The sequence below is a fragment of the Pseudorca crassidens genome, chromosome 16, assembly GCF_039906515.1.
Source record: "Pseudorca crassidens isolate mPseCra1 chromosome 16, mPseCra1.hap1, whole genome shotgun sequence".
In the NCBI taxonomy this organism is placed as follows: domain Eukaryota; kingdom Metazoa; phylum Chordata; class Mammalia; order Artiodactyla; family Delphinidae; genus Pseudorca; species Pseudorca crassidens.
The window spans coordinates 32,862,218-32,886,180 of NC_090311.1; the positions used below are offsets into that span (position 1 = coordinate 32,862,218).

General features: G+C 40.7%; 1 protein-coding gene and 1 long non-coding RNA gene across 5 annotated transcripts in view; one reads left to right on the top strand and one right to left on the bottom strand.

Annotated features, from left to right (window-relative positions):
- PLCE1 (phospholipase C epsilon 1) overlaps positions 1-23,963 on the bottom strand; it is a 318,708-nt gene that overhangs the window by 264,162 nt on the left and 30,583 nt on the right. For all 4 annotated transcript variants that reach the window (XM_067709947.1, XM_067709945.1, XM_067709946.1 and 1 more), the window contains exon 2: positions 10,771-12,327. In XM_067709947.1, coding sequence (XP_067566048.1) covers positions 10,771-11,976 — 1,206 coding nt within the window. In that variant the 5' untranslated portion in view covers positions 11,977-12,327. The remainder of the gene's footprint in view (positions 1-10,770; positions 12,328-23,963) is intronic.
- Positions 1,138-22,080, top strand: LOC137208974 (uncharacterized). Its single transcript, XR_010935855.1, has 3 exons — positions 1,138-1,240; positions 18,837-18,919; positions 21,864-22,080. It is a non-coding gene; the product is annotated as an uncharacterized lncRNA (long non-coding RNA).

Genomic DNA, 23,963 nt, shown 5'->3' on the forward strand with positions numbered 1-23,963 from the left:
GAACTGGCTGGTCCATCCAGGGCCTGAGACCATTTTCATGGCCTAATTGAAAAGAAAAATAATGCATTTGCTACCAAACAAGTTTTGGATTCACCGATTTAGAACTCAAATGAACTTTCCCCTTGTTCTGGAAGAGAGTCTTTCAAGGCTAAGAAATTACTATTTGATGGAAGGGTACACAATCTGGAAAAACTGAAGTCATGTGGCTTTCCCACTGCCAAACTCCTACATGCTGGCTCTCGAGACACATCCACACTCACTATTAAAGTTTCACCATTTATAATTTGGTGCTAAATCTTTCTGAAGCTAGGCTACTCAGCATGGTCTACTGAAAAAATTGATTCCTTATTCTATCAAAACATAGGGATAAGACCAACTAGGTGTCGGTGATAAAAGTTACCCAGTCTCAAGTTGAAGATGACGTTATTAAAACTAGGCTGGCACCATGAAAGGGAAACCAAAGGTCGGATTTCGGCAAGCAGGTTCCACACTCTATGCTTGCAGCATGTCTGAAAGGATACAGCTGATTCTGGTTTTGTTTTGCTGCATCTGCAGTAGTTTTTGAGTCCCTTTTTCTCCAGGTACCTCACTCTGAATCCTCAGAGCATGGAGTAATAAAAGTTGTAACTGGGGGGAGATTTCATAACGTTGGCCAAGCACTTGAATACACAACCAACTCATTTTTTTCCTCCAGCCCCACAACCTTGTGAAGTAGGTGAAAACTTCATTTTAATGGTGTGATTATGGAAAGAAATGTTACTGAGTAATGTTTTTCATACTCAGGTCAGTTGCTCAGAATCTTTGAAGGGTCAGAGAAAACTTGAAATTAAAATGGAAAAATACTGAATTATGTTCCCACTAGTTTTGGTTATTTCAGTGTGATCATGAATAAGCTATAGATTCTGAGTCAGATGTGTGCAGTTTGCTTTGGACTTTGTTCTTGCTTACTTACTTATAAAACTTTTAAAATGTCCTTCTAAATTACAGCAATTCAGTAAAAAATTCAAACCTTCGGGCTTGGTTTCTTCCCCCTTGCAGGCTGAGTCATAAAAAATAAATCTTAGCCATTTCAATAGCCAACACGCCCCTCACATTAAGAATTGGTATTGTTCCCCATGTCTCCCATTTCATCCAAAGGTCACACCCAACTCACATTTGAAGAAAGAAACAGCTCAAGGATTCATCCAGCTCAACATTTGCACATTTAATAAGAGAGCAGAACCTCTGCCAAGTTACCGGGGTGAGTTACATCAGAATCTTCCAGGGAAACTTCTGAGGAGCTGTTATGAGCATGGGTTATGGAGGTAGGCAGACCTGGGTTCAAGTCCTGACACTGTGTGAGCTTGGTCCCGTTACTTATCATGAGCATGAAATGAGGATGTTCATAATATCAGACTCGTAGACAGTTGCTGTCTACGAGAGGGAAAAGAGCAAAGACATCTGGGAAGCCCAGGGCCTGGCACCCTGTGAGAGCCCACTAAGTGCTTGCTGATGTACTGCTCCAGGCATTTCAGTGCTTAGCCAGTGATGAAGGAGAATCTCTCCTCTGTCCTGCCATTACTCCAAGTGTTTGAGTGACAAGTTTCTCTCCAAATCAAACCTCCAGGAGGTAGTTCTGGGTGAGGCAGAACACTCACCCCAAAATCCATGGCTGGGACTTAAATCAGCAAGTCATAGCCTGCTGGGGTTTTTAACAGGAAACATTAAGTTAATATCTGCAAATCATATACACAGTGTCTGACACGAAGTAGGCAATGAGTCCATGCCTGTCCTCAATTTCCTTTATACCCAAAGGAATTAAAATCCCAGGTCCTAAAGTGACTTGCTTAAGGTCACACAACCAGTTAATAGTAGAGCTGGAACTGGTACTTAGGTCTTTTTTGGGGGTGGGAAGGTGCTACCTCAGGTCTATTATTGAGAGTATTAAGGGGTCAGATGGTTTGAAGGAACTGGCCAAACACCTCCCAAACGCCAACAATGATCTCCTCAACTAACAAACATGGCATGCTGTGCCCATCGCTTTACCACCAACATCATCCCTGACCGTGACTGAGAAACAGAAGCTAGATCCCCTCTGGTCCATGACGGAAATCTGCCTGTACGGACTGGGGGTTGTGAAGGGCAGGGACAGAGCTCCTGGGTCTTGACAGGAGGGGGCTTTCTTTCCTCCCTGGCCCATTGCGGATAACAGCAGAATCAGGTGTTCCCTTATAAACACAAAACATTTGGAAACTTTCTCAAAGGTCTTTACAGCCAGTTGAAATGGTGGGCCAGGAACAAGGAGGTCCAAACATGTCCCTTCTTTATCTTTTTGGCAAAATCTGTGGAGGTGACAAGCATGGATCTCTGGGTTCACAGGACTGAAAAAGATCCTTTTGAATATCAATGGAAAATTCTGATTCTGTCCTAGGCACTGCACTAAGGAACTGGTTCCAAGCTCTGAGGGCCAGGGGAAGGATAGCTAACAAGCTTGCACTGGGTCTGGGGAAGGAGAGAAGACACCGTAAGTGGGTGGAAACCGCCTTTATTCATTTATAATTCAGGGAGTCATTCAAGAAATACGTATTGAGTACTGACTGTCAGAGAAACTCTGTACTGGGATCCGTGGTAGGGGGAGGGGACTGGTAGTAAAGACCATGGAGAGAATGTGAAATCTAAGCTCAGGAAGAAAGGATGGGCAGGAATTCGCCAGGTAGAAAGGGGTGTTCTAAGCCAGGGGAAGGCAAACTTGCTGTAGAGGACCAGATAATAAATATTGTAGTCTTTGCAGGCCATACAGTCTGGATTGCAGCTACTCAACTCTGCTGTTACAGGGAGAAATCAGCTGTAAACAACACATAAAGGAACAGGTGTGACTGTGTTCCAATAACTTCCATTGGTGAAGAGTAAAATTTGAATTTCTTATAACTTTCACATGTTATGAAATATTATTATTCTTGTGATTTTTTTGAACCCTTTAAAAATGAGGAACCAGGGCTTCCCTGGTGGCACAGTGGTTGAGAGTCCGCCTGCCGATGCAGGGGACGTGGGTTTGTGCCCCGGTGCGGGAAGATCCCACGTGCCGCAGAGTGGCTGGGCCCGTGAGCCATGGCCGCTGAGCCTGTGTGTCCGGAGCCTGTGCTCCGTAACGGGAGAGCTCACAACAGCGAGAGGTCCGCGTACCGCAAGAAAAAATAAAATAAAATAAAATAAAAATAAAAATGAGGAACCATTCTTAACTTATATTTTAAGAATATCTGTATTAAGGTATATGGGTGTTTAGTCAAGGCCATTCCTGAACTAAGAAGATAATATGCATTTCTAAAGCAAAGATACTCTTAGACCCTCATACCCAGGGCTGGAACTAGGGTGAGACAAGTAAGCTGCCTAGGGCTCAAAATTTAAGGAGGCGCTCACTGATAAGTACAGGGTTGGCACTTGCAAGACCCTGCCTCCTTAAATTTTGCACCCTAGGCACCTGCTTGTCTCAGCCCAGGCCTGGCCCTGCTGCACCTGTGCATGATGGAGCATGTTACTATGAAGTGGTGACATCCTCCTCAATGCCTCCCTGTGATGCACAAGTTTGCAGGAGACAATCTGGTTCCCAGCCACTGCTCTGTGGAGCAGAATTTGGATAATTAGAAAAACGACCTATATGCATGATAAAAAGCTTGGGCAGAAGAGGAAGGAGAAACTAAGCAGACTGGAGTTTGGAGAGAATTGTGGGGAGAAGGAAGATAGAAAGTTTTACTTGAAAGTTGTTGCTGGTCGGGTAGTGTAAGAAAGACTAAGAATGAGATCAATATCCAAAGGAAAGGTTTAACAAGATTCACTGTGCATTAAAATTGGAAGCCTTCTTTGCTGCCCTCTTGACTTCCATTCATTATATCTATACCTATACATGTATCTAGCTATATATTGCAAATCACAATCTGATAATGGACTTATATCCAAAATACATAAAGAATTCAATAATTAAAAAAATATTTTTTTAAATGGGCACAGGATTTGAATAGGCATTTCTCCAAAGATGCATACATGGTCAACAAGCACATGAAAAGATGTTCAACATCACTGGCCATCAGGAAAATGCAAATCAAAACCACAATGAGATATCATTTCATACCCCCCAGGATGGCTATAAGCAAAAAGATGGACACTAAGAAATGTTGGTCAGAACGTGGAGGAATTAGAACGCTTGCACATTGCTGGTGGGAATGTAAAAAGCTGCAGCTGCTTTGGAAAAAGGTCTGGCAGTTCCTCAAAAAGCTAAGCACAATTATATGACCCAGCAATTCCACTCCTAGGTATATACTCAAGAAAATATATGTCTACACGAAAACCTGTACACGAAAGTTCACAGCCAAAAAGCAGGAAAAAAAACAATGTCCAGCAACTGATGAATGGATAAAGAAAATGTGGTATATTCATACAATGGAATATCATTCAGCAGAAAAAACTCACATAGTACTAATACATGCTATGAACTTGGAACCCTGAAAATATTACGCTCAGTGAAAGAAGCCAGTCACAAAAGACTACATACTATATGAGTCCATTCATATGAAGGTCCAGAATAGGGAAATCTATAGACATGGAAAGTAGATTAGTGGATGCTTAGGGCTGGGGGAGGGGGGAAGGGATGGAGAGAATGGAGGGTGATAGCTAAAGGGTACGGGGGTTTTTTCTGAGGTGATAAAAATGTTCTAAAATTGTGGAGATGATTGCATACATATGTGAATATACCCCAAACCAATGGATTATATACTTTAAATAGGTAAACTGTATGCTATGTGAATTGTATCTCAATAAAGCCATTTTAAAAAGGAAAAAAAAAATCAAAGCATTTCTCCTTCCCTCCAAGGAGGTCTATTGGGTTTCAACGTATGGGCTCTCCTTGAAGATCATTGTGTCCTTGTGTTGCTAAAGGCAGAGGTGGTTTTCTGCTGAGTTCTTTCTGAGGATTTGAAGGGTGATGGCCTGAATGAGAGGGAAGGGGTTGGGGTTCAAGGGCTGAGTGATGGGGTTAGGGATTTGGATAACTGAGCTCTGTTAAGACGCTTGTTTAACCTGAGGCTCTGAATGTATCCAGGCCCGCTGCTGCAACAAAAAACTACTGCATGGGGCTCTTCAGGGTCAGAAAATGACCCTAGCACCATTGTCCGAGAAGAGGTTTTCAGCGAAGATCCTGCCTGAGCCGTGAGTTAGTCTAGTCGTGGAGGGTCAGGGGACGGTCACCACCCCCTCCCCCCACTGCCAAAAATGCTTCAGTCCTTGAGTGTTGAATCCGCATCACTCCAGGAGGCCTATAAGCCCTAAGGGGACTGCTGTACTTGAGTCAGCTCCCAGGGGAGGTAGGGAGGGGCGGTGGGGGGGGAAGAGGGCCACTTCATCACTCATGACTATGGGGAAGTCATTCTATGGGCAGCCTGAGTTCATCCTGTGTAAAAACTGCACAGTGTGGGTTAGATCAGGCCTCCATCTGATGCTCTTAACTTTGCCCACGGGTTCTGATTCTTTTCAGGCCACATTTTAACCACAGCCCATTTCCAGGGATGGGGCAGGCCTCTCCAGCTGCTAATTCTCATTATGCAGGACATCTGGGGAAAAGGAAGAAAACGAAAAACATCCTAATCTGATTGTGTCCCAAAGCTAACATAAGAATAACAGTTTATAGCAAAACTTAAAAAAAAAAAAAAAGAGTAACAGTGGCCATGAATACATTCACCTTAAACTACAGCCCAGGGTCAGTGTTTTTCATTCCTTTTTTTTTTGTTTCTCTTTTATTGCCAAATCCTAGCCAAAGAGCTGGTGTGACTACCGAGATGTGGAAGTAAATTCATTCTAAACGGCCCCAATGCAGCTAATAAGTGAAAGCTGTCCTATTGACAGCCCATCACATTTTCCACTGATGCACTAGATGTGACTAAACTGCACAGGGGCTGGCCGGGAACTGGATTCCCTTTCACTGTGCTCAGCAGGAAGGGGCCAGCATCGTCCTATACCCATGTCATGACCCTGACATAACCCTTAGTAATGGAAGAGGAGGCCTGGCATGTCCCCAAGCACAGGCTTTCAGCTTACCTGGGCACCCTGTGAAATTTTAATTATTTCAAAGTCCAACTGTACCCAAGTTGCAGGGAGACCAAATTTCCAGATAAGAAAACAAGACATGTTGCTATTTCACCTGCCATCTATTACAACACTGGACAGCAGGGCTCAATGGATATTTGATCATCCATAACAGTTACAACTTAGAAGATGAATTTATTATCGGTTGGTCCCTTTACACATAATAGAGAAAATAAAGAATCCAGGACATATGTGCTGACAAAGGCATTTATGTTAAACACGCGAATATTTTTCACTGCCTCTTAAGTTTAATTTTCTCTGCTAGAGAACAGAATAAAATGTGAAGGAGAAAGACACATTTTAGAAGGCAGAAAGCAGAACAGGGAATAGCAACATAGAAGCTGGTTTTTAATTTAGTTTTCCTAGTCTGATTTCTAAAAAGTAAAACTTCATTTTTTCTATTTTGTTGTATATATTCTTTCACGGTAAATCCTCTTGTGGATCAAGGCAGGGAAACAAATGAAGCAATAAAACAGGACCTGGTGGGCTGTCTGCCCTGCCACCTTCACATTCTCCATGTTCCATCATTCAGTGCACGGAGAACTAGGTTACATGAGTGATTCCAGCAGACGCAGGATCCTCCTGTACTTCATATTCAGAATAACTCTAGGTACTTAAAACTCCCCAAAATTCGGGCAAGGGGAGAATTTTTTTTTAAAGGAAAAGCACCTTTAACCAACATTTAACCTGGAGACTTTAGCCACTTGCCAAAATATGCCGTCTTGTTGAGCCAATAAACTGAAAGCAGGCAAGGGGGGTTGTAACTGAATAAGGGGTAGGTTTTAATTTTTTACAGGCAGGAGGAGGAAGATACCAATATGGTTAGTCAGTCAGCAAGCATTAATCCTCATTAATGTCTCCCATTCAAATCCATTCTTCCCTGCACAGCTGTGCAAACATAAATTAATTGGGTCATCTTGACGAAGGCATACAAGAAAAAAAATTTTAATGTGAGGCAAAGGAACTAATTGGACAAATAACACATACTCTAAACGTGTGGGAGGGATTAAGCAAGCTACCACATCATAGATGGAAGGACATACCTTCAAATGCATACCACGGTAAACATCCCTGTGCGAGAAGGCACCAAAGAGTAGAAGGAGGTGGGGACAGTTCATGACAAAGCGCAAGATAACAGCCCCGGGCGAGAAGAGGGGCCAGGCACCGTGCAGAGGACTTTATGGTAGCATTTCATTTAATCCCCCAAGAACCATTATTCCCAGTTTACCTTTAAGGCAATTAGGGACAAGGAGGTTAAACAACTTGCCCAAGGTCACATGGCCAGTAGGTGTTGGAGTCAAAGTCACAATTTCAATTCAGGGCGACTGACTCCAGAGACCATGATTGTAAGCATGGCATTGTCCTGTTTTCTTAATACTTGGCATCGTGCTTGCACTATGGAGAGTATACAAAAGGTAGGGCCATTTCTTGACCTTAATAAACTTACAATCTGATTGGAGAGCTAGGACGGACACATGAAATAATCGAAGAACAGGAACAGGAGAATAACCTTGGGGGTCTGCAGTTTTTTTAGGTGGAGGATGGAATTTACAGGAGCAGGGGGAAAGGGGCTATAATTCATCTGTGCAACTTTTGAGAAGGATTTCCACCAGACTCAAACTAAAGAATGAGATGCAGAGACAATATGATACTTCAGAAAATACTGATTCATTCCTGCCATGTTTGAGTGTTCAAAAAAGGCTCTCCCTTTCAGAAATTACCCTTAAGAAAGGATAGGAGAATAAGCAACAATGTCATACTTGTATAGCACAAGGAACTATATTCAGTATCTTTAATGGAAAAGAATATGAAAAATAATATATATATATAAATAAAACAATCACTTTGCTGTGCACCAGAAACTAACACAACATTGTAAATTAACTACAAAAAAAAAGAAAGAACGAACAAATGAATGAACAGGAGGACAATTGGCCCATCCCCCAGCTTCATCTTTGGGGTTAATAAAAATGGCCACAGCCTCCAGGAAGCCCAGACAGAGAGAAGGAGAGAGAAGTTCCTGAGGTTTACTCTGCAGGAGGTGTGGCAGGCTCTCCCAGCCTCCAGAGACTAAGAAGCAGGAAAAAGATGATTGCATCATCTCTTTGGTTCTTTTCTTTGGAAATTACCCATCCCAAGGCCTCTGACAGACAGAAAGGGACAGGTTTGAGCTAGGGACCAGTGAACATTCTCAGAAGAAGTGGCAGGGCTCCAGAAACTGGAGGAATGAATAAAGGCATGCCAAAAATTATTCTGAAATTGACATCAGATTCATGACCCTCATGACTGTATAAGTGTGTGGGGAACTCTGATAATGGTTTCAAGCCATCTACTTCCATTTACTTTGCTGTATTTAAATTTCTGTTGTGTTCTTAATGTTCAATTTCAAGTGTACATGGATTTTAAAATCAATGTATTTTTAAGTGGGTTGACATGTTGCCATCAGCAGCAGTTTCATGGTCAGCACTGGACAAGTCACCATAGTGCAGGCAGGACACACATGCCTGGAATGAGCTTTTTTCTCCTGGGTGGACAAAATTCTGTCAGAAGAGCTGGGGAGCATGTGGGTAGCTCACACCAACTCTTGACTCAGGTTTCATGAGGAACCAGATGAAGATTCAAAACCAAATCCCTTGACACTTGCCGGGTTGAACTGCCCATCAAATGTACAGAGAGAAGGGCCTGCAAGCTGTCACTTTTCAGGCAGGCTCCCAGGGCAGCCCTGACACTCCTGAGAACCAGAGCCGGGTCAGGGAATTTAGGGCAGAGCAAATATTCCCGAAATGTCCTGACCAAAAAGCAAAAAGCTCAGTTTAAGCTCCTGGTCAGTGGTTCTCAACTCCATAGAATCATAGAACCACCAGGAGAACTTAGAGAAATTATTCATGCTGTGCCCTACCCCAGTGATTCTGATTCAGAGGGTCTGGGGTGGAGCTTGGACATTGATTCTAACACATAACCAGGGTCAGAGCCACCGTGTGGAACACGAGAAGTCTGAGATACTATGAGCATTAGTAAGTGGGGCTACTCAATCAACATACTGTGAAAAGAACAGAATTCTTTTGTTCCTTTGAAAACTTAATCTAAATTTTATATCTTTCTTGATCTCGAGAAACTAAGAGTGTGAGTTGCCTGGATTACAGGTCCTAGTTATACCACTTACTAGCTAAGTGACTGTGGGCAAGGTACAGAATTTCCTTGAGACTCCGTTTTCTTAGCAATACAATGGGGTTAATAATCAGACCATAACAGAAGGTAGTTGAGATGACTGCATGAAATCAAGTATGTAAGTTATTTGGCCCAATGCCTGGTACATGTAAAATGCACAATAAACATTAGCTCCCATGGTTGATGATGATTAAAATAAAAATATACTAGTCATATTTCAATAAAAGGGATGTTCTAGACCAGGTTTTATTTACTGGGCCAGGTTTTAAGGAACTGTGTAAAACTGAAATGCAAGAGTTATAGAAAGGGCTCTTCCATGAAGATCAGTTGAAGGAAGTAGGGCTATTTAGCCAGAGAAGGGAAAAACCGAGATGATACATGGTGCTGGCTTCCGATGCAAGGATCAGGTCCAAGAGTGGGCAGCTAATTGTGTGCATTTCTAAAGCAGGAATCTTAACTTAAACAGGGGGAACTGTGGATAGAACTCAGAGAGCCCAGAAAGTTGGATGAAAAAGAATTTTTTTATTAATCTCAAATAGAAATGTAGAATTTCCTTCAATTATGAATGTAAGCAACAAACTTCAGTAATACTGGCAGTACCTGTGCTTTTTGCCACCAACAGAAACCACAGATATTTCCATATATTATAGTCACGGAAGAGACCTAAAATAGTATTTACAATTAGGGTGACTAACTGCCCTGGTTTGCCCAAGACTGAGTGGCTTCCCAGAACATGGGACTTGCAGTGCTAAAACTGGGAAAGCCCCAGGTAAACCGTTCCCTACTAACATTCATCACTACTTTGAAACTATGATTGTTATCACATTGCTAGATGCCATTATTGCATTATGCCATTACGGTACTCTGCTATATTACAATTTCAAAATTATCTTGATAAACGTATATCCACATAACCTGTGTCTTTTATGATCCTTTGTACTTCGTTTGATGCATTTAAAAGTGCTCTTCTCAGTTTAAAGACTTTACCAAATTGCCAAAAGGACCTATGGCATAAAAAGGGTGAAGGGGGAAGAAACTGGGAGCATTGGCTAGAAAACGGAGGAAAACAGATTTAAGTTCCTTTAGGCCTTGCAACCTAAGAGCACACAATGAGCTACATGGCAGAAGAGGACAGAAGCATATATCTCCAAAGGACACAACTAGACAATCAGTTGAGGGAGCCCGTTTCCCACTCTCAGTTGTCTCCATCTTATAATCCTGTGTACAGTAACCAGGGGCTCTCCCTAATTTCTCCTATCCTGATGACATATGTATGTGTATTTTGTTACTTATATTGTTGTGGCATTAACACAATCTTGATAGCTATCAATTCCAGTATCTGTTAGGTCTACTAGTTTCCAAAAATTACAAATGCTTCCTCTAAGAGTCATTTGCCAGAACTGAAAATTTCCCATGAATTAAGACAACGGAGATTTGGATTTTTAAAAACTCAACTTTAAAGAATTGATCAAAAGAAACTTTAACTCTTACCGGATACCACTGGGCTTCTGACGGACATTGGCCCCCATCTTGCCTCGTCACCACTGTTGACAGCCGTTCCATGACTCTCCCACAAGGCAGTAAGAGACCGTTTCTCTTCCGATCAACGTGACTCCAAGCCCCCAGCCCAATGTGACCGGAAGGCAGAGTTCTCACAATTGCCCTTGTCCCAGTGTATACAGATTTCTTTACTTCCCTGTCATTTTTACAAAATCTCCTCACTAGCCAAGTGGACCGCTCCTTCTTGCTTTTGAATAAATCTTCTTCTGCATCTTCACAATTATCAGGGAAGTCCTCAAAATGGCTCAGAAAGGTCTTGGCAGGTGGACTGTCCATAAAATCCTCCCCGCAAAAGCTGTCACTTGAACATACTACATTGGCCTTCGGGCAAGAGCCTTCAAAGCACAAGTATTTGTCATTCAAGGGGTCACAAGGATCATACTGCAGCTGCCTATTCTTACTGTCACAGTTACTTGCCAATTCCATCAGTTTACAAGTATACGCCATGTAATTGTTCTTTTGTTCCCCACCAACAGCAGGTAGTACACAGTTTCCACAATCATCCAAAATCAAGTTATCCGATAGGGGACAGAAAGTGTCTGACATTCTTCTGTCAACTTCATACTGAAAGTGAAATACCGCCATGTTGCTGTCAGGGTGTGCCCTGCCCGTCTCTAAGATGGCTGATTGAGCTCCTAATGGACTAATAATGCCCGCGGGAGGTCCGTCTATTTCCAGTTGAATTCCAGGGAACACCTTTCTTTCCAGTGAAGAAGGGATTCCAGTTTCCAAACACAGGCCTTCCTCTGTGGTAGAATCACACGTTTCATAAAACTGGCTCTGAGGAAGGCCACATTGATGGTTTTTCAGTATGTTGTTGCAGTTAACGTTAAGGTTTTTCACAGAGTCTGGTATGCTTTTCTCCCAGCACTCTTCATTACTGTTCTCATCACTCGTTATTTTCTCCCTTGCTACTGAGAGAATCTGGGGCAAGTTGCTTCCAGAAGGTTCTTCTGTAAGTTTGGTCAGTTGTGAGATGGTATGAGAAGTCTCCCCGCTCTGCCCGACAGGATGCGTCTTTGGAACACTGATGTCCGAGACCTTATCGTTACTTTCATCTACAGCCGACTGAGCAGATATCACTTTTCGCTGAGTCACAGGTCTGAGGACAGAAGCTGCCATTTCTTCAGAAGTCATCGTGACCAATGAGCAGGCTTTAGCTACCGCTGTTTCTCCCCGTTTGTGATCATGTCAAAATGTTAATAAAACTATGGGTTATTAAAATAATCTCAGGTGTATAAGCCCTCTGAGAAACAAAGTGACAATTCCTTCATTTAGGTGCATTAAGAGCCACATAAATTTCCCCAGTTATCACTTCCTACCATGTGCAGTATGCTCTTCGAGATCAAGGTTTTAAGGCGGTAGATCAATTTTCTTTCTTTGGTCATTTGAAGCAATTCTTTCGAAGACTTTTATTCGACATTGCATTCTGTAACCTCTGATTCATCACTGGCTTACAATGATTTAAAAATCCAGTTCGAATGTACCCTGTGAGAAAAAGGGATAATGTCAAACACTGTGGCACTAAACAGATTTTCAAACATGAACTCATAATTCTAAGCTAAGGCAAACTACGAATCCATTTTGAGTAAGGAGTTTTGCAATCAGAAGTTGGTATCATTTTTCTGATTCAGTATTTCAGAACTTCTGTTTCCAGTCAGAATGGAGTAACAGAGACCAGATTTATCTTCCTTCCTTAAACAACTGAAAAAAAATCAGAAAAAAATAATGAAATAATGGTTTTCAGATATTGAACAACAGGCAACATAGAACAATGATCCCTGAAAGAAGAAAAAAACAAATAAGGTGAGCTCTATAAATGCCCGAGCTTATAGCTTAAGAGTTTTTAGGCTACCGGGGAGGGAGGTGGGACCCAGATGAAACCCAACAGTGTGTCTAATTTAAAGAGAAGTAGTTGAGAATTCAAAGAGGCCAAGGAAGTTAGAGAAAGAAGACACATGAAGTAGAGAGGAGCAAAGATAAGGATGATAGCAGGCTTCTCATAGAAACAATGCAAGCCAGAAGACAGTGGAGTAAACCTTTAAAGTACTGGGGGAAAAAAAAAAAAAAAATACATATATATATATATATATATATATATATATATATACTGCCTACTTAGACTTCTATACTCAGCAAAAATCTTTTGAAAACAAAAATGAAATAAGGACTTTTTAGACATATAACGCTGGAAGAATTCATCACTAGCAAACTTACATATAAGAAATGGTAAAAGAAGTCCTTTAGGCAGAAGGAAAATGATACCTGATAGAAATCTGAATCTATAAAAAGAAATAAAGAGTATGAAAAATGTTAAATATGTGGATAAATACAATTTTTTCTTACTTTTTAAATAACTTAAGATAACTGACCATTTAAAGCAAAAATAGTAACAAGGTTTTGTGGAGTTACTAACAAATGCAGAAGTGAAATATATGACAATAATAGCACAAAGGTCAAGAGAGAGGAAATGGAAATATATTGTTATAAGATTATTTTCTACATGAATCAGGATAACATTACTTAAAGTCAGGTTGTCATAAGCTAAAGATGTATACTATAAGCCCCAGTGCAACCACTTTAAGAAAAAAAATATAGGAAATAAGTAAAGATATTAGAATCTTAAATTTTTTTTCAAATAATAAAAAAGAAGGCAGAAAAAAGGAAAAGGTGAACAAAGAACAGATGCAACAAATGGGAGACAAATGATAGATTTAAACCTTTCAAAGAGCATCTTTGGGCAGTGTTTCTAATTTTTTCCCATAAAGTATATACATTTTTAACTCCCTCTGTTTCATTTGAATAAATTATTCAGTTGAATGTCAACTGACATAAACATTTTCAATTTGTGAAAGACATTATTTAAAAAAATAATTTAGCCTATTTTATTCTCCAAATTATTGAACCCTGCTCTCTGCTGGGAACCGTGTAATGGGCTAGAAAGCCAGGACCTGCTTGCAAGTCTATTAAGGAGAGAGAATTGAACAGATTTCAGTCCAATGTGGCAAGTGCAATTATAAAGGATATTCAAGGCACTCTGGGCCCATAGGGTGCCCATCACAAGTATACTGTTCCTTTATAGGTAAAGCTGTTCTTCCCAAGGCAACTGATGGCATTCAGGCTCTGCTGTCAACAGCAGATTCGCCCTGTCTTTGCTCTTTGCTACACAGATGTCCCTCTTCTCCTTGCTTCCTCCTTTTCTGCTCTTCCCTTCTTCTCTTACATATATGTCTCCTCAAGCAAGGACAGTCACAAACTCTCACCTGCTTTCAGCACATGCAGGTCTTCACAACTACCCTGAAGATCAGAGGACACCCTATCGATCATATACATCACAAGGAACAAACCAACCCACCCAGAGCAGCAACGTCCTAATACAACATCCTAACCCTTTCCACCTTTTGTGTCTTCCTTCCAACTTGGTTTCTTTTTTATTTTCTTTGGAAAATGCCTCTCTTATTTTTGTAGATATATGCTCAGTATAAAACAATTCAAACGATGCAGAAAAACACACACATTTTTTTTTACCTTAACACAAATTCCACCACCCAGAGATAACCATGATTAATACTATGAGGAACCTCCTTCCAGAATGCTCCCTATGTATTAACATACAGAGGTATAAGTATATACTTACACAAATACCAGATCATACTGTACATGCTGTTTTATACCTGCTTTTAAAAATTCAAAACATGAACAACTTTTCATGTCAAGAACTATACTGAATACTTTAATGGCTTACGGCACCAGCTTTCAATATCTTTGCTCCATTTTTTAGAGGAATGTAATTTTTCAAGCCAAAGCCTTCAGATTGACAGTTCATCCATCCTTTCTAACCCATGAGGAAGGTAATTCAAGGTAGGTGCTGCTTAAGTCCTGTTCTAAGCATTTTATAATTCTTATCTCATGTAATTCTCACTCAACTCTACCAGATAGTGTGATGGTTTTAAAATATGTCCACAAATTCTGTGATACTCTTCCTTTCAAAATGTGGAGACTGGTTCCCCTTTCCTTGAATGTGGGCTCTACTTAGTGATGTCCTTCTAACACAGACAATGTCATGGAAGTAACAGTGTATGACTTCTGAGAATAGCTCATAAAAGTCATCGGAGTTCCTTCTTGGCTCTTCCTCTCTTGCTTTCTCTGGGGGATATCAGCTACCATGTCATAAGGAGAGTTCCCTGTGGCAAGAACTGAAGCCTCCTGCCAACGGCTACTTGAGTGAGCCACCTTGGAAAGTGATCCTCCAACCTCAGTCAAGGCTCCACATGAAGGCAGCCTTACTCGACTTCTTGACTGTAACCTCACCAGTGACCCAGAGCCAGAAGCACTCACCAGAGCCCTTTCCAAATTCCTGACCCACAGAAACTGTGAGATAATAAATGTTCATTGTTTTGAGGCATTAAGTTTTGGGGATAATTCGTTGCACAGCAATAAGTAACTAATATAGATGAGTTCCATCATTATCCACGTGTGAGAGATTAAAAACCCAAGCAGAGAAAAGCTAAGTCACTTGCCAAAGATCACACGGCTGGAAAATGGTGAAGTCAGGATTCAAATCCAAGAAGCCTGACTCTAGAACCTACGCTCTTCTCCATAGTTATGCTGCTTTCTTTGCTATCTAGTCTAAAACCCCACAGGTTTGAATTTCTGATGTCCCCTGGCTACAGAGATCGATGGCTCCTGGGAGAATCCTCTTTTATTTGCGTTTGTCTCTGGAAGAGGCTGAGGTTTCTGTTTTGCCTCCAGGTGTAACCAGGACTGAGCAACATCCCAGGAAAATGACTCCCTGGAGCACTGACTTGGCTCCAGCTCACATCATTCCTTTATTCGACAAATATTTATTGAGTACAAAATTAAACGAGGCAAGGATGTGCCCCTGATTTCCTTACAAGTTAATGCTTCATCGGTTAAGATACAGTGCAAATAAGGTGATGATGATCTGGGTTAACACAGAGGAAGAGCATCTAAATCAGATGGTGGGCACAAGGTGGGAGTGACTGCAGGAAGTATTTCTTGGAAAAGATGATGACCGAGCTGAGGTATGAAAGACAAAACGGAGTTAGCTAGAAAAGAGGTGTACGGACTTTTACGAGAAGAGCAATTGTGGACTCTCCTAGAGAGAAACAGAAAGACACTGCCGCCTGGCAATTCCGGCAAATATTTTAACCACTTTGCAGTTTGATTTCCTCTCCTGTAAAATTGAAATAAAATCACCTACTCCATAAAACTGTGAAGGAAATGTTCTGAAAACCAAAAGTTCAGTGCAAATGTTTGTTATTCTATGCCTTGTAAATGTCTTGATGAGAGAAGATGACCAGAGTTTAGCAACTCTGTTGTATTTGTGACATGGTGTTGAATTACTTTTGCCAGATTCACACATTCCACTCCTCAGGTCCAGTCAAATTTGAATTTCTATTCTATAACTGGGATTGACTCCCTGAATCTCAGCTGCATGACCACAGCTGGTTATATGATCAATCTCGAACTGCCCTTACCACATCTATAACATTGGAGTGAAACATACATGTTGCAAATGTCAGCAGTGCCTGGCCCATCAGTAAATGTTAATTTTCTACCTATCTCCTCTAGGTTGTCTTTGAGGGAAGTTGGGTTTGGTTAGAGTTATAGTTAGCATTAGACTGTTAACTGAAGAAAAGCTGAAGTCCGAATGAAGATCAGAGTCTAACAGATTTGAAAAAGAAAGGGATGGAGAAAAGGATTCTTCATTTCTTAATGTGCACAGGTATGTGGGGAAGATTGGAGAAGGGCCAGCCTGGGAGAGGTCAAACAATATGTGAGTTAAGAATATGGCAGAACAAGAGAAGACTTGTCAAGGTAGCGTTTCCAAGCTAGAGATGAATTGGGATAGATAATGTGTCAAGGGAAATGACTGGCCAGGAAGTAAAGTTATGGAGACGCAGGGGGTGCTAGAAATCCTAGCCAATCCTAGCTAGAAATCCTAGCCAAATCTTGTAGTAAGACAAGAAAAAGAAATGAAAGGTATAAGAAGAATCAGGAGTGTCACAGAGTAAGTTTTCAGCTTCAGAGTAGGGGAATATCAGTCATAAATAACCTTGTTGGTAAGTTTCCATGGGCTAAATCAGGGGGCTAGCAAACTATAGCACCAGGCCAAAATCTGGCCTGCTATCTGTTTTTGTAAACAAAATTTTATAGGGACACAGTCATGGCCATTCATTTATATAATGTCCACGGCTACTTTCACATTACAGTGGTAGAGTTGAGAAATTGTGACAGAGACCATGTGACCTGCAAAGCCAGAAATATTTACCATCTAGCCCTTTACAGAAAAAGTTTGTCAAACTACACACTAAATAAATGAGTTAACAAAATGCCTGTTTAGAGCCAGAAAACTAAGCGTGAGGCTTATTAGCCATTTTCATGTATTTGAAGAACTGAGATGAGGAAAAAGGCTTGTTTCATAGTTTCAAAAGGTAAGATCAGGGCCAAAACAAATGAATTATTGGGGAGGCATGCTTTGGCTTAGTTTGATAAATAATTCCCTAACTTTTAGAGCTGTTCCACAAAGGACAGGCTATCTTGGACAGCAGTCTTCTCCTCATTGTTGATAGAAAGATTTAAACAGGAGAGGTATGATGTCCAGCATAGTAGGTATTCAATGTCTGTTGAACAAATAATAGAGTGAATGAATGACTGCCTATAATGTTTAATTATAAAAACAATGGCTAATACTTATTAAGCATGTATTGTATGTCAGGCATGTTCTAAGCACAGTGTACGTATTATCTCATTTCATCTTCATCTTTTTTTTTTTTAACATCTTTATTGGGGTATAATTGCTTTACAATGGTGTGTTAGTTTCTGCTTTATAACAAAGTGAATCAGTCATACATAAACATATGTTCCCATATGTCTTCCCTCTTGCGTCTCCCTCCCTCCCACCCTCCCTATCCCACCCCTCCAGGCTGTCACAAAGCACCGAGCCAATATCCCTGTGCCATGCGGCTGCTTCCCACTAGCTATCTACCTTACTACGTTTGTTAGTGTGTATATGCCCATGACTCTCTCTCGCCCTGTCACAGCTCACCCTTCCCCCTCCCCATAAACTCAAGTCCGTTCTCTAGGAGGTCTGCGTCTTTATTCCTGCTTTACCCCTAAGTTCTTCATGACATTTTTTTTCTTAACATCTTCATCTTTTATCTCATAAAATTATCAGTAGGGTGACAGAGACTTGCTAATTGTCCCCCCAAATCTGTTCTCATTTTCCTCAATAATAGAACTTCTGAATTTTAGTGAAATTTAGTGGCCATCCCTTTATTAGCCTCCCCTACAGCTAGATGTAGTAATACAAGTAAGTTAGTGCTAATTAGATATAAGCAAAATGGTTTGCTACTTATGGACAGTGTCCTTGAAGGGAGAGAGTGTGCCCTTCTCTTCTTCCTCTTTCTCCCTTCTGCTGGCTGCAGGGAAGGCATGATGGCTGGAGCTAAAGCAGCCATATCAGACTGTGAGGTAAACATGAGAATAGATGCCTTGCATAGCAAAGAAACAAGATAGAAGCCACTGTGCCTGTTTCCTAGATTTGGAAGAGAGAAAAATAAAATGCTATCTTCTTTAAGCTACCACTATTTTAGGTTTTAGGCATCCAGATCTGTTCCTAACTAATAAAGGTGAGTACTATTGTCGTCCCCATTTTATGAATGAGGCTCAGAGTATTTGAGTCACTTATGTAAGAGTACAGAGGAGTGTAACAAGGAAGCTATATAGAAAATTCCTGCATTGGAGGGAAAGTTATAGTCCCTAATTCCTACTACATCTCCAAGTTTATGCTCTTAAACCAGACGGAATGCTTTGCGTCATACAAAATAGTAAAATTAGAAAAATATTAAATACAAGCATATTGTCTTTTCTAACTGTAGGTGTTGGAAGGAGGTGGAGTATGACAACAACAACAAAAACTAATCTACTAGACAACTGTCAATTATTTATTAAGTACCTGTTATATTCCACAGGGCTCAGAAAGCAAGATGGCCAAGGACCAGGGGATCAGTAAAGCTCTGATGGAGGGAGATATGAGCTGGAACTTTACAAAGAGGTAGCAATTATTTTTATCCATATTCGGGTAGAATGAGCATTGTAAAGAAAGTTGAAGAAAATATAATGCATAACCGTGAATTCATCTGAAGCTCGTAGGAGAACATTTCAACTAATCAAAGAAACTGAAAATTGCTCAGTAATTTCACCATCATGGAAGAGAAATACTAGGGTAACCATCAAAGTTGGTAACAGAATAGTTCTATTTGCATCTTAACTTACAGGATTTTATAGAGTCCCTTTGAGTATCATGTGTATGACAGACAAACAACCATGCCACAGTTATTTACTTACGCATGCTCTTCTCCAAAGTCCACTCAGCAAAGAGATTAAAGAAAATATTATGTCTGCACAACCCTTTCCTCCCTTTCTCCCAACCACAGGCACGTGGAGTGCACGGTTGTAGGTGTTTGCACACACCCACACCCAAACTGCATGATATGAGTCAGTCTTCACTCTTTCTTCTCCGGTGAATGTCTGCTGTTCCAGCCTCTCCTGACCTCCTTTCTCTGAACTATGATGACAGAAATTCCTTAAGTCACAAAGAAACAAAGATTTTAAAACACTCCCAAAAGGCACTGGTGTACCCATCTAGATTATTTTCCAAGACCCCAACGACTTAACCCTTTGTGACTTCTACTCTCTTTATTAGAAAAGTTTCAGAGTTTGATGCTAGACTTATGACCCAGAAAACTCAGAGAGACCTTAATCTTTCTACTCTGTGTACACTGGATATCAGGAGTTGATTTGATAGGTAGATGAGAAAGTTACACAAATAAATATTTTTGAATGAATACATTGATAGGGCTGCCGATACAGTAACATGGAGGATCACAAAAAAAGTTTGTCTATGCAGATTAATTCTCAATTGTAAAACTCCCAAGGAAAGGAAATCCTCACTGTAAATACAGTCTCCAGTCAGCTTGCAAACTGCCCCTTCTCTCCCTATTGCTCTCCCAGAAATACGGGGATACAGACATTAGTAGAATGTAACTTTAAGCCAAGGGCGGAGGCAAATAGGATTATGGTGTTGACACTCACAGGACGTATGCACACAGAGATTCATGTTTTTGATAAGATGATGAGAAGAGAGAAAAGTGGGCAGTAGAAGATGGTATTTGACCCTCCATGATTCAGTCCCAATCGATTTTTTCCAGTTTCATCTCTGACCAATACCCTCAAGGAAAAGATATCCTGTCACACTGTTCTTTTTGCCCTTTATTGAACTAACCTAGCACTTGATGCCTCTTGCATTTCCCTTGCTACTGTCTTCTAACTTAACTAAGACTCCATCACCCAGCTTAAACAGCATCTCCTCTCTATAGCTCTCTCTGATGCTCACTTGTCAGCATTAATTGCTCTCATCTGTGTTTCCCATAGTTCTTCCCACATCTCACCATAACATGTCACGGCACACTATATTGTAGTTATTGATAATGTAGGACACCTGCATGGACTGAGAGCTTTTTAAAAACAAAGACCTTGCATCTTCAAACTTAAGGAGTTTTATAGAGACCCTGCACCCCACATTCCTGGCTTATACCTAGGCATATACTTGGTCTCAAAAGGCATTTGACTCTCTCCTTCCTTTCCACGGCTATTTGAGCCCAATCCTTGCCCCTTATAACCCATTAGAACTTAAGAGATTCCAGTCTCCCAAATTCTAACCTCTTCCTCTTTCAATCCATCCCATACAATTTTTAGAAAAATCTTCCCCAAACACTATTCTCATCCTTTCATCCACATCAGTTGAGAAGGAACAGAGCATCACATTATTTAGTGTGGTAAATCCAAACCTTAACCCAATCCTCAAGAATATCATCAATCTGGGACTTCCCTGGTGGTGCAGTGGTTAAGAATCCGCCTGCCAATGCAGGGGACACGGGTTCAATCCCAGGTTCAGGAAGATCCCACATGCGGTGGAACAACTAAGCCCGCGAGCCACAACTACTGAGCCCACGTGCTGCAACTACTGAAGCCTGCACACCTAGAGCCCGCTCACCGTGACGAAGAGTAGCCCCCGCTCTCCGCAACTAGTGCTCTCCGCGCACAGCAACAAAGTCCAATGCAGCCAAAAATAAATTTGAAAAATTAAAATAAAAAAAAGAATATCATCAATCTGCAAGGACTTTGTTTTGGATTGGTTTTAATAAATATATCAATTTGGAGAAAGATAACATCCTAACCATACTGAGGCTTCTAATCCATAAACATGATGTAGCTAACTCGTACTAGTGCTTCTCTCTCCACATATATATGAATATATGTAGGTATATGTATAAACACATCTCTGTATAGATATACATATCTTCTCTTTTTTGCTGTTTCATAACATTTTATTATGATTTAAAAGCTTTGCCCAAAACAATATCTGATTTCCTCAGAGAAAATATTTAAGTTGAAATACCTTTGTATTAAAACTAGATTAGATGTCATGGACATCTAATAGTATTTTAAAAATAAAATACTGGGAGCAAGATGTGCCTTAGAATTAAATTGGTTTTATTGTTTTTAAGTAGAATAATGCCTGCATGTTTACTGTTTTTATGAATGTGACATATTGTGTGATAGCTAGGCCTAGCAGCTCTCTCATGGTGAGTGACACTTATATAAGAGCAACCTAAAAAAAGAAAACTCTGTAGATCCTGGGGGAAAGAGGGACTCTTCTTGACTATTTTCTGCATGTCATAGATGGAAGAGCTGCTGCAGGGCCAGGCTGCTTTCACAGTGTGTGTGTCACTTGCAGAACGTCACACAGCTGAACTGTGTGTGCTCGCAGGAGGCAGAGGACAGCAGGTGTGTAAAGTGGCCATGCTGTGTAGAGGCAGGGCCAACCACACAGCCCTCTGGAGTCTCAGGGAAGAGCAAGCCATGCATGGCATTGTTGTCTGAATGTGAACTCTTAATAGATTATTAACATAAAGTATTTTCTTATAATCCTCAAGAATTTTTGGCTCATCTGGAACCTTTCATGAAGGTTAGTGGAGGGCTACCAAGGCAGCTAGAACTGAGAAGCCACAATGCTGGACGGCAGGGAAGCCCAGAGAAGAAAGTCTGACATTTGCTTCCACCTTGTCCTACAATGAATTTGCTGCTTTGAAAATGATGGTTGACTCTCTACAAAACAGAAACAGACTCACAGACATAGGGAACAGACGTGTGGTTGCCAAAGGGGAGGGGGGATGGGGGAGGGATGGACTGGGAGTTTGGGGTTAGTAGATGCCAACTATTCCATATAGAGTGGATAAACAACAAGGTCCTACTGTACAGCACAGAGAACTATATTCAATATCTTGGGATAAACCATAATGGAAAAGAACATAAAAAAGAATGTATATACGTGTATAACTGAGTCACTTTGTTGTGCAGCAGAAATTAACACAACATTGTAAATCAACTATATTTCAATAAAAAAATAAGTTAAAAAAATAACTGAAATGGAAAGTGATGGTTGAGAGGCTCAGACATAGATTACACAGATTAATATTTTGTATTCATCTATATAGAGGTCTTGCACATCTTTTGTTAAATTTGCTCCTATGTCGGTGCTGCTATTGTAAATGGAATTATTTTACATTTCATTTTCTAGTGTTTGCTGCTAGAATGCAGAAATACAATTGATTATTGTGTGTAGACATTATAACTTATACCCTTGCTAAGGTCACTTATTACTTCTAGCAGATAATTTGTAGGTGACTTAGAATTTTCTGCAGGGACATCCATGTCATCTTCAAATAAAGAGTTTTGCTTCTTTCTTTCTAAAATGTATACATTTTGTTTCTTTTCTGCACTTGCTAGGATCTCCAATTTTGATGCTAATATAAGTACAAAGAGTGCATATCCTTCCCATGTTCTCAGTCCTAGAGAGTATTCTATACATGATTACTTAATAAGATGTTAGGTGTAGGTGTCTCATAAATGCCCTTTGTTAAACTGAGCATGTTCCTTTGTATTCCTAGTTTGCTGGAAGTTTTATCACAAATGAGTTTTGCCCAATGCTTTTTCTGCATTTATTGAGATACCTATAATTTTTCTCCTCTAATAAGTTAACATGGTATAGGAATGCAAGAGGGGCTTCCCTGGTGGCGCAGTGGTTGAGAGTCCGCCTGCCGATGCAGGGGACACGGGTTCGTGCCCCAGTCCGGGAAGATCCCACATGCCACGGAGCGGCTGGGCCCGTGAGCCATGGCCGCTGAGACTGCGCGTCCGGAGCCTGTGCTCCACAACGGGAGAGGCCACAACAGTGAGAGACCCGCGTACCGCAAAAAAAAAAAAAAAAAAAAGGAATGCAAGAGATTTCTGTGCATTAATTTTGTATCCTGCTACTTTACCAAATTCATTGATTAGCTCTAGTAGTTTTCTGGTAGCATCTTTAGGATTCTCTATGTATAGTATCATGTCATCTGCAAACAGTGACTTCTTTTCCAATTTGGATTCCATTTCTTTCCTTTTCTTCTCTGATTGCCGTGGCTAAAACTTCCAAAACTATGTTGAATAACAGTGGTGAGAGTGGGCAACCTTGTCTTTTTCCTGATCTTAGAGGAAATGGTTTCAGTTTTTCACCATTGAGTATGATGTTGGCTGTGGGTTTGTCATATATGGCCTTTATTATATTGAGGTAAGTTCCCTCTGTGCCCACTTTCTGGAGAGTTTTTATCATAAGTGGTTGTTGAATTTTGTCGAAAGCTTTTTCTGCGTCTGTTGAGATTATCAAATGGTTTTTATCCTTCACTTTATTAATATGGTATATCACATTGATTGATTTGCATATATTGAAGAATCCTTGCATTCCTGGGATAAACCCCACTTTAAAGGACGTTCAACATCACTAATCATTAGAGAAATGCAAATCAAAACCACAATGAGGTATCACCTCTCACCAGTCAGAATGGCCATCATCAAAAATTCTACAAACAATCAATGCCAGAGAGGGTGTGGAGAAAAGGGAATCCCCCTTGCACTGTTGGTGGGAAAGTAAATTGATACAGCCACTATGGAGAACAGTATGGAGGTTCCTTAAAAAGTGAGAGAGTAGCATTGACATA